The sequence below is a fragment of the Pagrus pagrus genome (genome assembly GCF_965226575.1).
Source record: "Pagrus pagrus genome assembly, chromosome: 3".
NCBI lineage: Eukaryota > Metazoa > Chordata > Actinopteri > Spariformes > Sparidae > Pagrus > Pagrus pagrus.
Window position 1 is genome coordinate 23,737,540 of NC_140187.1, and position 12,316 is coordinate 23,749,855.

The 12,316-nt window shown below is 41.7% G+C and overlaps 1 protein-coding gene across 5 annotated transcripts in view; it reads left to right on the top strand.

Moving 5' to 3' along the window:
- Positions 1 to 12,316, top strand: part of tacc1 (transforming, acidic coiled-coil containing protein 1) — a 34,686-nt gene that overhangs the window by 14,557 nt on the left and 7,813 nt on the right. The window contains exons 1-5 of one of the 5 annotated variants that reach the window (XM_084347837.1): positions 7 to 151; positions 7,241 to 7,350; positions 9,719 to 11,225; positions 11,706 to 11,747; positions 12,135 to 12,198. In XM_084347837.1, coding sequence (XP_084203963.1) covers positions 105 to 151; positions 7,241 to 7,350; positions 9,719 to 11,225; positions 11,706 to 11,747; positions 12,135 to 12,198 — 1,770 coding nt within the window. In that variant the 5' untranslated portion in view covers positions 7 to 104. Of the gene's footprint in view, positions 1 to 6; positions 152 to 4,533; positions 5,218 to 7,240; positions 7,351 to 9,718; positions 11,226 to 11,705; positions 11,748 to 12,134; positions 12,199 to 12,316 lie in introns of those variants that run through there. The other 4 variants (XM_084347835.1, XM_084347834.1, XM_084347838.1 and 1 more) reach the window with 4 other exon arrangements.

Genomic DNA, 12,316 nt, shown 5'->3' on the forward strand with positions numbered 1-12,316 from the left:
TATTTGCATAGTTTTTTAAAATATAAATACAAGTACATCGAGTACATTTGACTTTTTATCTTTTACCTTCACCTTTCTTCAAACTATCTTATCTTAACTTTACAATGTGTAATGTATGTTCTTGTAGCTACACGTCATACTACGGTCCCTGGTAAGTGTCAGCAACGTTGTCAACATTTCATTGACTTCAAAAAGATTTAATTTAAAAATGTCTTGTTGTGAAGTTGATCAGTGTCTTCGTGAATTCGCAATCATGTGTATTTTGTACAGTCAAATAATTGCTAACTGTAAATAAAAAAAGCTTCACGCTTCCGTTAGGTCCGCGGTAATTGTTCTCGGTAATTTAATTGAAGAGTTGTTTTGAGTATAATGAAAGCCCAAAATGATCTGACATGAGTTTTAAAGCTGGTCTTTGAAAGGGCCTTTAAATTGTAGTTCAAACCTCATTATTTCGGTTTAATGCTTGCATGTAGGCATATGTAATTCTGAGCATTTTGAAATAAGGCTTTAAGTTATAGCTTTAAATGATGAGTCTTTAATCATCTAATAACTTTACATAACTAATGAAAATGTCCATGTCACCACAATGAACATTTTTACAGTTTATTAGTGTGCGACAGAGAACACGTTGAGTATAATAGGAATGTGTACTGTATGCAGGTGTGTAACACAATAGCTGTAATATGCTATTTTTAAGTTTGTGTTTTTAATTAATTATGTAGCCTATTATTGGTGATGTTGTTCATCGCTGTCAGAACATGTAAGCAGCATTTTCACTAATGGTAATTTCTTATTAAGGTGCACTTAATAAGGTGTCATTTTGCATGTTCACCACTAGATGTCACAGCAACACACTGATTCTGTTTAGAGATTGAGAGAAATAGTGTGAGTTGTGAGTAGGCCTACTTTTGTGACCTGTGAAAGTACTCATCTCTGGCAGGATGTGGTCATATCTTCTTTTCGTTTTCTGCAAGTAGTTTTAGTTGCAAGTTGATGATTATTCATCTCACACCGTTCAGTTTGTGTCACATACAGCTGTCCGTATTTGCCGTTCGAGGGGCCGACATTTCAGTTTCCCTCACAGTTGTGATCAGGCAAAAGTCAGGACTATATTATGCTAACATTGTTACACACGTCTCTGTCAGTGGCCCTTGCTCCACTTGTCCTTCCACTTCCTCCTCTGTTCCTCAAACACACACACAACTATTCTTCTGGCCATATTTTGATTCAGCTCCTTCCTCTCTGCGTGTCTATATACAGCGTCCAGAGGGAGGGCTGTTGTATAATGATGTGGCTTCACTATTGTCCCCTAAAACTGAAACACAGTCTCTATTTATGGTGAGAGTTTATTTAAAGTGTTGCCCTGTAGACACAGTATAAATATATCATGTGCATATGTGTAAATTACAGAGTGGCTTGGTCAGAAAATATTGTTAGTGGATGTTAAGCCAGACATGGAGATTAAACATACTTGTGTCATTAATCACATTTGTACGGAGACAGGCAGAATTTAAGTTGCTGTGCGAAGGCCAGAGGGTTTTTTGTTTCGAGTTTTAATGACTTTTCTCGAAAATGTCTTTTGGGTTCCACCCACTGTGTTTGAAATCTGAGCACTTCTGAGTTGTGTTTGGATTTAAGTGGACCGTCAGACTCCTTGGCAGGACCACTGATGGCAGTGGCGGTGGTGGTAGAGCAGTCTGTAAGAATGGAGGGGTCTTTTATGTGGAGACACACACACACAGCTGCCTCACGCTACCTACTGATGTTTATTGATGCCATTTTTAGACTAGAAAAGCAGGCATAAAGCTGTCATGTGTGAGTGCGACTGTTTGTTTTTAAAGGAGTGGAAAAGATGATGGGATTCGGTTCAGTTTCCTGTAGTGTGCTTCTAAAAATCTGGCAACAAATAGCCATGATTTTGTGTAAGGGATTGTAATAGAAACCATTTCTTATGTAACCCACTTATCCCAGGCTGACATGAGTCTTCACTCACTGATGCAGGGAGCCATTTAGAATAAACAGAGGAGCCATGGAGACAACAAGTTTAATGCTCTTTCCATTTACACATGCCAACTTATTGTGAAAAATAACCACAAATGAAGAATATACTCCACCATCACACCTTTGATTTAAGGTTTCTCGTGTTGTATTTGTCTATCAGTCAAATGTGATCTAAGCCTATTGTGTGTGGGAAGACAGTATATCTTTTGTTCAGTAAGTCTGAGCCACCCAGGATCTCCTCTGTGGTTCAATTACTTAAAAAGTAGGAAAGCCTGGTGCTTTTGTGAGCGAACGTATCACAGACAAGGAAGAGATACTAATCCCCAGAAGAAAGACACAAATTGATCCTCGAGCACTGATGATAATCACTTCGTAAATCCCTTAACTACTACTTGCACATGATCAGTTTAAGCAGGGTTCGTCCTCATCCTCACCCCAACCTCAGGCTCCACCAGACCCGCACATTTAATTGGGCAGAGGACCAACTCCACCCTTTCTGGTCCAATGTGGAAACTTCGAGCCTGACTGAGGCACGTGTGTCTCTGCTCCTCCAGTGGAATTTGGGAGGAGTTTAGGAGCTGCATGGCCAAATCAAACGCTGGAGGAGTTTCAGGAGGGGGAGTACAGTATTAGAAAACAATTCATACAGGATGCAGTTAAAAAAAACATCAAATATACTATATAGATGATCTTGAAAAAGTAAATAAATTACTATTGCAAACACTGCTGCAAATGTGGGTGATATTAGCCATTTATAAGAGATTTGTCTGTGAAAACTCTATTAGTTGATTTCATCTTGTGAGTGCTGTGTTGGTTTTATCTGTGTAAGCATTTATGAGACTGGTCTATCTTACTGCAGTACTCACTTGACAGACTTTTTAGAGGCTGTAATCATTCCTCTTGTCAATACTGAGCATGAAGATTCTTGTGGCTGACAATATTTATATTCATATTTAAGCAAGTCTAAGAAATAATAATTAATAGAAAAAGTTGTACTGCTTTTTGTTGGCATAAACACATGACATGATCAATCGATATATTCTGTTTGAAACTGTGCATGCCCAGTGTGACTCTCTATGCTTTTCTGTTCTCCGACTTGTTTGTCATCAGCCGACTTACACACACATACGATATATCTCCAATAAGCTACTATCAGCTGCTGTATTGTTTAAGGCAGACAAAAAATGTGACCCAGTCTTTAAGCACAGAAGCTATGGCCACTTTGTTGCTCTGATATGTGTTTCATTTTGCTTTGAAAACTCACAGACTGGTAATTGTCAGACTTACTTTATAGCTGATGCATTTATTCAAATACCACCTGCCTTTAACGATAATATTACACATTATTTATCATGCACTCAAAACAGAGATACAAAGTGCTTTATATGGGAAAATTCAAGATAAAATGCATGAAATAAATAAAAAGAGCATATGAAATATTAAAACTAAAGCTTAAAGTTTCCAGACATCCAGCACTTCATTTCTGATACACAATATATTATTTTTTTACTGGTTGTGATGGGACATAGTATCTTCCAATGATAATGAATGTTGTTTTTATGGACAACAGCTCCTAGCAGGAGCATGTGAATCAGAACAACAAGGGAGCAGGGATGGAGCCTTGGGGAACACCACTGGACATTACCATTACTGAAAAAGTTGTTTTACAAGTTCGATTTAAATCAGTGTAAAGCCAAAACATAGCTCCCACAGTACTGCTGTTTAAAAGACCTGTCATTACACCTGCTTTGCTTTTCTTATGTTGAACCAAACAACGCTGGTATAATGTCATCCCAGTGTGTGATTTTAGGAAACATGTTACAGAGTAAGGAGAGGAATGATGTAGCAGTAGCTCGGCGGCAGACTCATTTTTCAAGGCATTCCTACAAAATAGTATGATCAACGTTGTCAAATAGAGAGCTATGATTAAGTAGAATTTAAAACGTACGATCATCAGCATCAGCTGTTAGTAATAGATACATTTTAGCAGTGTTTCTGGCTGTGATTATGTTACTCATTGTTGTTACTATGTCCTCATTTGATTCTAGCGAACGGCTTTGGCTTTTTTAGCAGCATTACTTGTTGTAAGGACTCTTATACTGTTGAGGTATTTTAGACACATATGTAAATGTAAATGTAAACATATCATGACTAAGATCATGGTTTATTTTCCTTGATGACACTCAACAACACCTGTCAGATGTTACTAGGGGTTTTTTACCATCCATGAATGAGTGCATTGAAGTGGTCTGAGCTGTTACCTAAGCCAGGTATAGCTCCTGGGGCTGTCCAACAGAACTGTTCCCCTGGTCATGCATGCCTGCCGCTGGATGGGAGAAACAGTTAACTGTTTAACAGCCTGGGGGAGCAAAGGAGGCTTTAAGATCCAGCCCCACATTCCTAAACCTCTCTCTGGGCTATAAAATGTGGAGCCCCAACAGTCCGGCTCCTCCTCCTCCTCCTCCTCCTCCTTCAGTGTTTGTTTTCTGACTCCCTCCTTCTGCTTCAGAGTGGAAGAGCGGCCTGACAGGGACGTACCATTCTCCACCCACAGGGCAAATCATTTGGTTGAGTAAAGGGAAGCTGCCTCATTTTGAGAGCTTGGAGCTTCCTGCCTCCCCTGCTGTGTTGGCTGTCAGTGGACTAGCCCGAGGTGGAGGGGAACGGTTGGAGGGGCGTTCAGAGGAGGAGAGTGTGAGAACAGCATTTTGAAACCCAGCTGATCAGAGCTGAGGTATTTTGCCACAGAGGCAGAGGGAGAGGGAGCGTGACTGGAAAAGAGAAGAGAGAAAAGCAGCTGAAATCTGTCTGATTTTAAGACTGAAAATATACAAACAGAAGAGTGGAAAAAGAAATGTCTCCTTCCCTTCATGAGAAACTGGAAACCCATGTGAAGAGAGAGGCTCTGTGGAAAGATGTGAGATCTGTTGGCAGGGTGGAAATCTGAAGAAGAGCACAGAAAAGGAACCGTCAGGTTTTGGAGACCAGCCCGGTGAATCTTTGAGTCGACAGAGGGTTGAAGAAAACCCCAGGGGAAAGAGGAGGGATGTCTTGGCTGTCACCCGTGTCATGGGCCAAATGGACATGGACGGCGGTGCGAGGAGGAGAGGGAGAGGAGGATGAAGATGGGTTGGAAACCAGCGAGGAGAGGGAGCAACGTGGAGAGAGAGGAGAGGAAGAGGAGAGGGAGGATGACGAGAGATCTCAAGGCTGCAGGCAAGTGTTGTGCTGGAGCCCTGAGACTACTGAAGCTGTGATTCACACTGTCTGGACTGGAGACAGGCATTTTCACATGTGTGTCAACATGTTCTAATGTTGATGAGTGTGTCCACCTGTCAGGTTAAGGAATGTCTAATATTAAAAAGGTTAGATGAAAAGGGCATAGGAAAAGAAGAAAAAACATATTCGTTGTGAGATTTGCATCGACTTCTTACGTGCAGAAATGTCTAGTGTGTTATGTTGTCGTGCAGCTCTGACACATTTCTGGTGTGGCCGCCGTGGTGTAGACTGTTTTTCTCAGCCTCACTTCTGTGCCTCCTTCATAAATAACACACACGCCAGCACTGCAGACACAGGTATTGTTTGGTTAGATGATGTAATCATTGCTAACACTCAAACTCAAGCTCTGACACATGCTCAAGGCATCATGGCCTTATTGTCTCTGCTCCTCATGTGTGCTTTGATAACATATTATCTTGGCAGTTGTTCTAAGTGTACACAAGGATTCACAGCTACTTTATTTGTGCTGACATTTTATTGACCGGATAATTTATCAGCACCCTGCCCAAAATCCTGGTGTGTTTACTATCCCAGCAGATGAGCAGTTCTCTAACCATCAATATCTAACTACACTGTGATATGGCCCCCTGTGGTGATCAGATCAGATCGACTGTTGTTGCTATACAATGCTAAAATCACAAGTCAGTGTTCAAAAGGGTCAAAATACTTTGTAGTCTGTATTCAGACACAATGTTCACATCTTATAATAGGATAAATTCATATGTAGTGTCATTTGAGTGTCATTTATTTGCCAATGATAGTCAATGTTTTTTTGCAGATAACATAACATGAGCATGTGTATACAGTAGGGGGGCAAGGATGTAGCCTTGGGGAACACCACTAGACGCCACCATTACTGAAAAATTTCTGTTTAACAAGTACGATTCAAACCACTGCAGGACAACAGATCAGCTATCTAACCAGAGCCTCGTGGTTATCTAACTACATTGTGAAGTGGCTTCTGGCTACTGAAGGTAGCATGCTATCCAGTTAGCCCCAGCCTAAACAGTCTAAAGCTCCTGTGCTAGCAGTGTAAACAATAAAACTCCACATGTCCCCGAGCTCCTAGTCTGAACTGCTAGCTGCAAGGCTAACTGAGCTAACTTGTTTAAGGCAGCTACAGTTAGCAGGGGTTAGCAGTTATGAATTTGACAGTTTCTTACATATTGCACCATATGATAGATAATACAGATACATATGTTGGTAATATAGTGCAGTCTTAAACGTCATACTCTATACTGCTACTCTACTGCAATGTGACAGGAAAAGAGTGGGTTTCCCCATTTCCTCTTTCTCTGACTATACTCAGTCTTGTACTTTCTTTCCATTACTGGCATGAATCAAGCAGTGTCGAGTGTTGCCAAAGCACAATACAACTTCAGAGGAGAAAGTAAAGTATAATATAGATTGATTTGGGACAGTAAAAGCATGTAAAGGCACATTCGAGTTATCTTTCACTATCACTATTCTCTGATCTATAGTTTCACTACTTTAGGCCTCTAAAAAGTATTAAAATAAAACATTGTTTGAAGGGAACATTGCTCTTTGGTTAAACTGCAACATGCTTTGATGAGGGATCATGATTAGACACTCACTTTAGAGGATCACAAGGTAAAACTGGTAGCAAAACACTGCCTAAGATTATGATTTAATAAATCCTAAAGTATCTGGAGTCAAACAATATCTCTGCATGACTAAATAGATTTTGGAGGGGATAGAAATAAAGACTTGCATTTGTCCTTCTACTTGCACATAATGCAGTTAGTGCAGTTCTCTTTATGTAAGTCTCCTTTACAGTTCATAGTGCTGATTCAGCCTTTTGCTTTTGACATAGTTCCAGTATTTATGACACTACTCCTCAGTTATGTAAGGATTTTTCTGTCATCTTACTTTCTCATCTTTTGGATGTTGGTGAAGTTCATGCTCTCTTCCTGTGTGTTTCTCTCTCTGACTTCCACAGCTCTGACTCAGAGGGTCATTTTGGCACTCCTGAAGCTGCAACTCCTGTCCACACCCCTCCCACCTTCCCAGGAGAGCTGGAGAACAACAACGCTGATCCAGACAAAACAGGTGAGGCCACTGCTGAGCAAAGAACGGACAGTGAGGGAGAGAATAAGGAGAGGCAGACTCGACATAGTGTCTAAGATGTAAACACACACGGCAGTAACGCCTCAGGGTAGCTGAAGAATTGCCTTTATTTAGAGTGTCAACAAGAGTCTTGTGATGTTGCTGTCATTTTAGAAACGGAAGAAAACATTTTCTAAAATGTGTCTACAAAGTCATCTTTATACGTTAAAACAGTCACTTTAAAGGTGCAATATATAAAAATTGTTAAAATAAGACTCAAAATAAATAAGCATATTAAAGTAACCACTAACTGCTGCTGACTGTAGCTTCCATTAGCTACAGACTTTTAGCTCAGTTAGCTTTGCAGCTAGCAGTCCAAACTGGGAGCTCGAAGCTGTGGGCAAGTGTTGGTGTTTACACTGCTAGCACAAGAGCTTTGGAACAGAATGGGCCAAGACTAGCTGGTTAGCTAGTTAGCATGCTAAACATGCTCTGCAACACAATACATAGATGGGGTTAGGGGGTTAGTCTATTAATAATTCTAGTTACCTTTGGAATACTATCAACCAAAATCATTATATATTGCACCTTTACATAGCACATTTCGGCATATATGAATTCTGTGTGTGTGACTTCTGTGTCTGAACTGTGGCGTATCAGGTTCACAATACCAGAGTAATTGGATACACATGTCTGTCTGACTGTGCAGGAATGTACCTACCAACTGCATTTAAGCTTGAACTTGTGAGTACCCTTAAAAGTTACTAAATGCTAATATTACATTTTCCCATGGATCATACAAAGGTGTGTTGAATTGCAATGTTGTAGTACAGGTAACTAAGGTTACTCTTACTTAACGTGCTTGGTCTGTAAGCTGGTATGCACACTGAGTTGGTATTTTGGGTGTGATGATGGCGGAAGTGCTGTCATTGTCATTTGAATCATTAAGAGGAGGAGCCTTCAGCAGAGTGTGGGAATGGCTCTGGAATTCAACAGGTTCAACAAAAGCTTCAGTTTTCACCGTTTGCATTGGTAACTGATAGGGATCACAATGAGGGGAGTGACTGAACAAAGCTTGTTATCTGGCCATCATGCAGCTCGCTTTTTAAGGAGGTGTTCAGGAGGCCAGGTGTTGAAGTGAGGGATGTTTTGGTAGGAATAACGTATTCCTGTAAAACAGCCCCGACAAGCTTTTCCAAAAGTGTACATTGTGAGAGTCAACCGGTATAGAGTGAGGAGGGAGTTCACTTGTGTTTCAACCACAAATATCCCTTCCTGCAGCTGTGAAGGAGGAAGTTTAAATCCTGGCAGGCAGGAGCTGAAGTGCCTCTAGAAACTTCTTTGAATGTAAACATGCTGATGGCTGTGTTTGTCCGTGCCCATCCAAAGTCTCCATTACTACACCCGTGTCAGTTTACACATGATGGCAGTTTATAAACATGTTGATAGGTATAGTTGAAGACTTTGTTAAAGCCAAAAAAGGCACCTGATTAAATTAACAGATGGATACTTGAGGGTTTCTTTGCGTGTCCCCTGTGGTGAAATGCATGATAAACTCACATTTGGCTTGAGTTAATATAATAAAATTATTTTTCAACACTGTTTTGCAAGATAAGCATCAAAACAATACAGATGCCATTTACTATGCACAGATAGTTCACATTGATACTAAAATCAAGTATTTCATAACAAAATGTAAACAAATGCAAAACAGTTCATTTTAATAATCAAATTAGACCGTATGTTTTGCATATATTGCAAACCAGCACTGCAGCTGTGTGAAATATATCCTTGCTGTGACATGTTCTGCTTTTATAAACACAAGAGTACAAGAACAAAAGGGATTATTATACTATCCATTGAATATGCATGTGGACACATCTGTATGGACATGTTGGGCAGCAGGAATACTTTGAAAATGAAACTGGAGACACACAAACGTGAATGGAAGTAGGTAGAAACACAGCAGGCAGTGCTAGTCTCCTAGCAACATAATATTACATGAGTGTGGCAGCTATGACAGGCATACTGAAATATGTTGATGTGTCAAAAGGATTGCTGGAGGCAATAATTACACCACACCGGCCGCTGTCCCTGTTGTCCTCAACACCCAACTCAAAATAAACCAAAGCTCTCGTTTTCTCTGTTTTCTAATGCACTGCTTGGTTTAAATGTCATGGCCCTCATAGTAAGACATCACCATGGCAACAGCAGCAATTGGAAGAGTTGGCTGGCTTGTAACCAATCAGACATCACCTACATCTGAGATTAGATTTGATTGGATAGGCAGAAGAGGTGTGCATGCTGTTTTAAGGTTTGCATTTTTAATACATTTTTATTGGTAATTCTGGTGTTTTATGTTCTTCTTCAGATGTGGATAGAGAGGAGCACCTGATAGTGACTGCTCCTGTTTGGGATCAGGATATTTTGAACAGCCACAACATGGGTCAGGACGAGCCTGCAGTGCCCATGGGTGGCCCACTAAAAGTAAACATCCAGACCCTGGAAGCAGAACAAACAGAGAATCTTCCAGAAGATCTGGGCTCTGTGCCTGTCCCTGCTTCATCCCCAGTGAAGGAAACGTTTGAAGTGGCTGAAAGCACAGCGCCATCCTGTGAGCCATCCCAAGCCCCAGTCCCTGTCCTCGTTGCAGATCCTGTCCTGGATGAGGCTCCAGCTCCTGTTCCAGCTCCTGTCCTGGATGAGGCTCCAGTTCCTGTTCCAGCTCCTGTCCTGGGTGAGGCTCCAGCTCCTGTTCCAGCTCCTGTTCTAGCTCCAATACCAGAACCAGAATCAGTCCAGAACATTGAAACTGAAGTCAGCCCAGCTCTGGAGCTTCCTGAGCAGAAACCTGTTGTTGAACCAGAACCACAGTGCAATAGCCTCAACCAGAGCAAGCCCCCTCAAAAGACTAAAACTAGCAAGTCAAAGCCTCCATCTCTGACGGTGAAGGCCTCGCTGGACGATCTTGTCCAAACAAATGAGGAACAAGAACTTCCTGTTCCCAAGGCCACTTACAAATTTGACCCTGACCAGCTGGATGACAGCTTTAACCCCTTCATCAGTGGCGGATCCAAAATCCCAAACTCTCCACCACCTTGTGGTTCAAGCTCTCTCCCCAGACTCGAACCATTGGGCGCCTCATTGCCTGTCTGTGAGGCCAGATCAGCACCTCCAGCAGAGGAGGAGATGATGGAGTCATTGTCAAAGGCAAAGCCTGTGGTGCTTGAGTTCGGTCTGGATGAAGAGAAAGCCAGCAAACCACCTCCCAGGAAATTAGGTGGTAAAAAGACAATCAGCAAACTCGCAGCTAAGAAGCAGAAGTCCAAAGGATCAGCGGCCTCTAGCAAACCAGCACCAGAACCCACAGACTCACAACCAGTGTCAGAACCAGTGTCAGAACCAGTGTCAGAACCAGTTTCACAACCCCTGTCAGAACCAGTTTCTCAACCAATGTCAGAACCAGTTTCTCAACCAGCACCGGAACCAGTTTCAGATCCTCTTCCAGAAACTGCTTTGCCAGGATCTGACTCTACTGCACCTATGAACCTTGATGATGTTCCTATTCCTAAGTCGGGAACGTATAACTTTGATCCCAGTCAGTGGGACGATCCCAACTTCAATCCATTTGGTAGCAATAACAAAATGAGCGGCTCTCCGGTGCTTCCTAAGGGCTCGTACAGTTTTGATCCAGACAATTTTGATGACTCTGTGGACCCTTTTAAACCCTCCAAAGCCCTGAGCACAGAGGAATCGTCCAGTAGCGCCCCTCAGCCGGAGAAAAAAGTAAAAGAAGTGGGCAAACAGAAAGCAGGACAACCGGCGGGGGAGAAGAAAGTGAGGCAGATCCCCAAGAAGAGCAAAGAGAGGACAGCCGTGTAAGTCTTTCTTTATAATTTTAAGGCTCTAACACTATCACCAATAATGCAAAATCATATTTCAATTTATGTTATATGTACGCTCATATAAAGCTTAGATTTATCTTTCTTTGGCTGGATGTGTGCATACCAAACAACGCTTTGAACACATGCCAAACACTTAACACTGCATACTGACCATTGATGCAATTCCCAGGTTATATATAGGCTCCTAAAAGTACTTATAGCTGCAATGCTATGAACTAGTTTCAGCTTTTCTAGCTCTGTCAGCATCTCATGTTTATGCTCAAACCTTTAAACTTTCTTCTGAGTGTCTAACATGCTAAGCTGAACACCTCTAGTCACTCACACGCTCTTCTTTGTCTCTTCCCCCTGCTCCGCTCTCCATTCCCTTTTAATCACTATCCCCTCCATCCTTCATCCTTCCTTCTCTTGTGTGTTACGCAACCCTCAACCTCTGCTTTCGTCCACTTCGATTAGCCCCAGGAAGTCTGAGCAAGTCAAGTTTCTCTGTTTTCTGTTGTAAGTACTCTCCCTATCGACGCTCTCTTTCTTTCTTTCTTTCGTGCATGCTGGCTTCCCATTTTACACTCATCATGGCATGTGCTAGGGTCAGGACTGACCTGTTGAAGGAGCATGAGAGGGAAATGATGTCTTCCTTGGTTTCAACTCAACTCACAAGGCCATCCCCTGTTACATCAACAAGTTATTTTGTCCCATCTTGTGACCCTCCAGAAATTCGGCAGCACTAGTATGGTTATATGTGTTACTCATTTAATATGGCAGAGAAATGCTTGAAGCTCTGTGGTTGTAGAAACAGGAGGAAGAGGAATTAAAATGTTTAAGGATCACTGCTTTTGGATCTACTTATTCTGACACTTTTATTGTCATCATGTGCTTGTTCTGTAGGAATTCCTGTAAACTTCAGAAATACGATGAGAGCCAGTCCTTGGTGCTTGACGTGTGCAATCAGGTAATGTGTGTTCTCCTGTGTGAGCTGGAAATGTCTCATCTTACTGCAGTGACACTGCATTGTCCATTATTCAGCAGCTGTCTAACCTCTCAGCCTCACCTCAACACACACGCATACA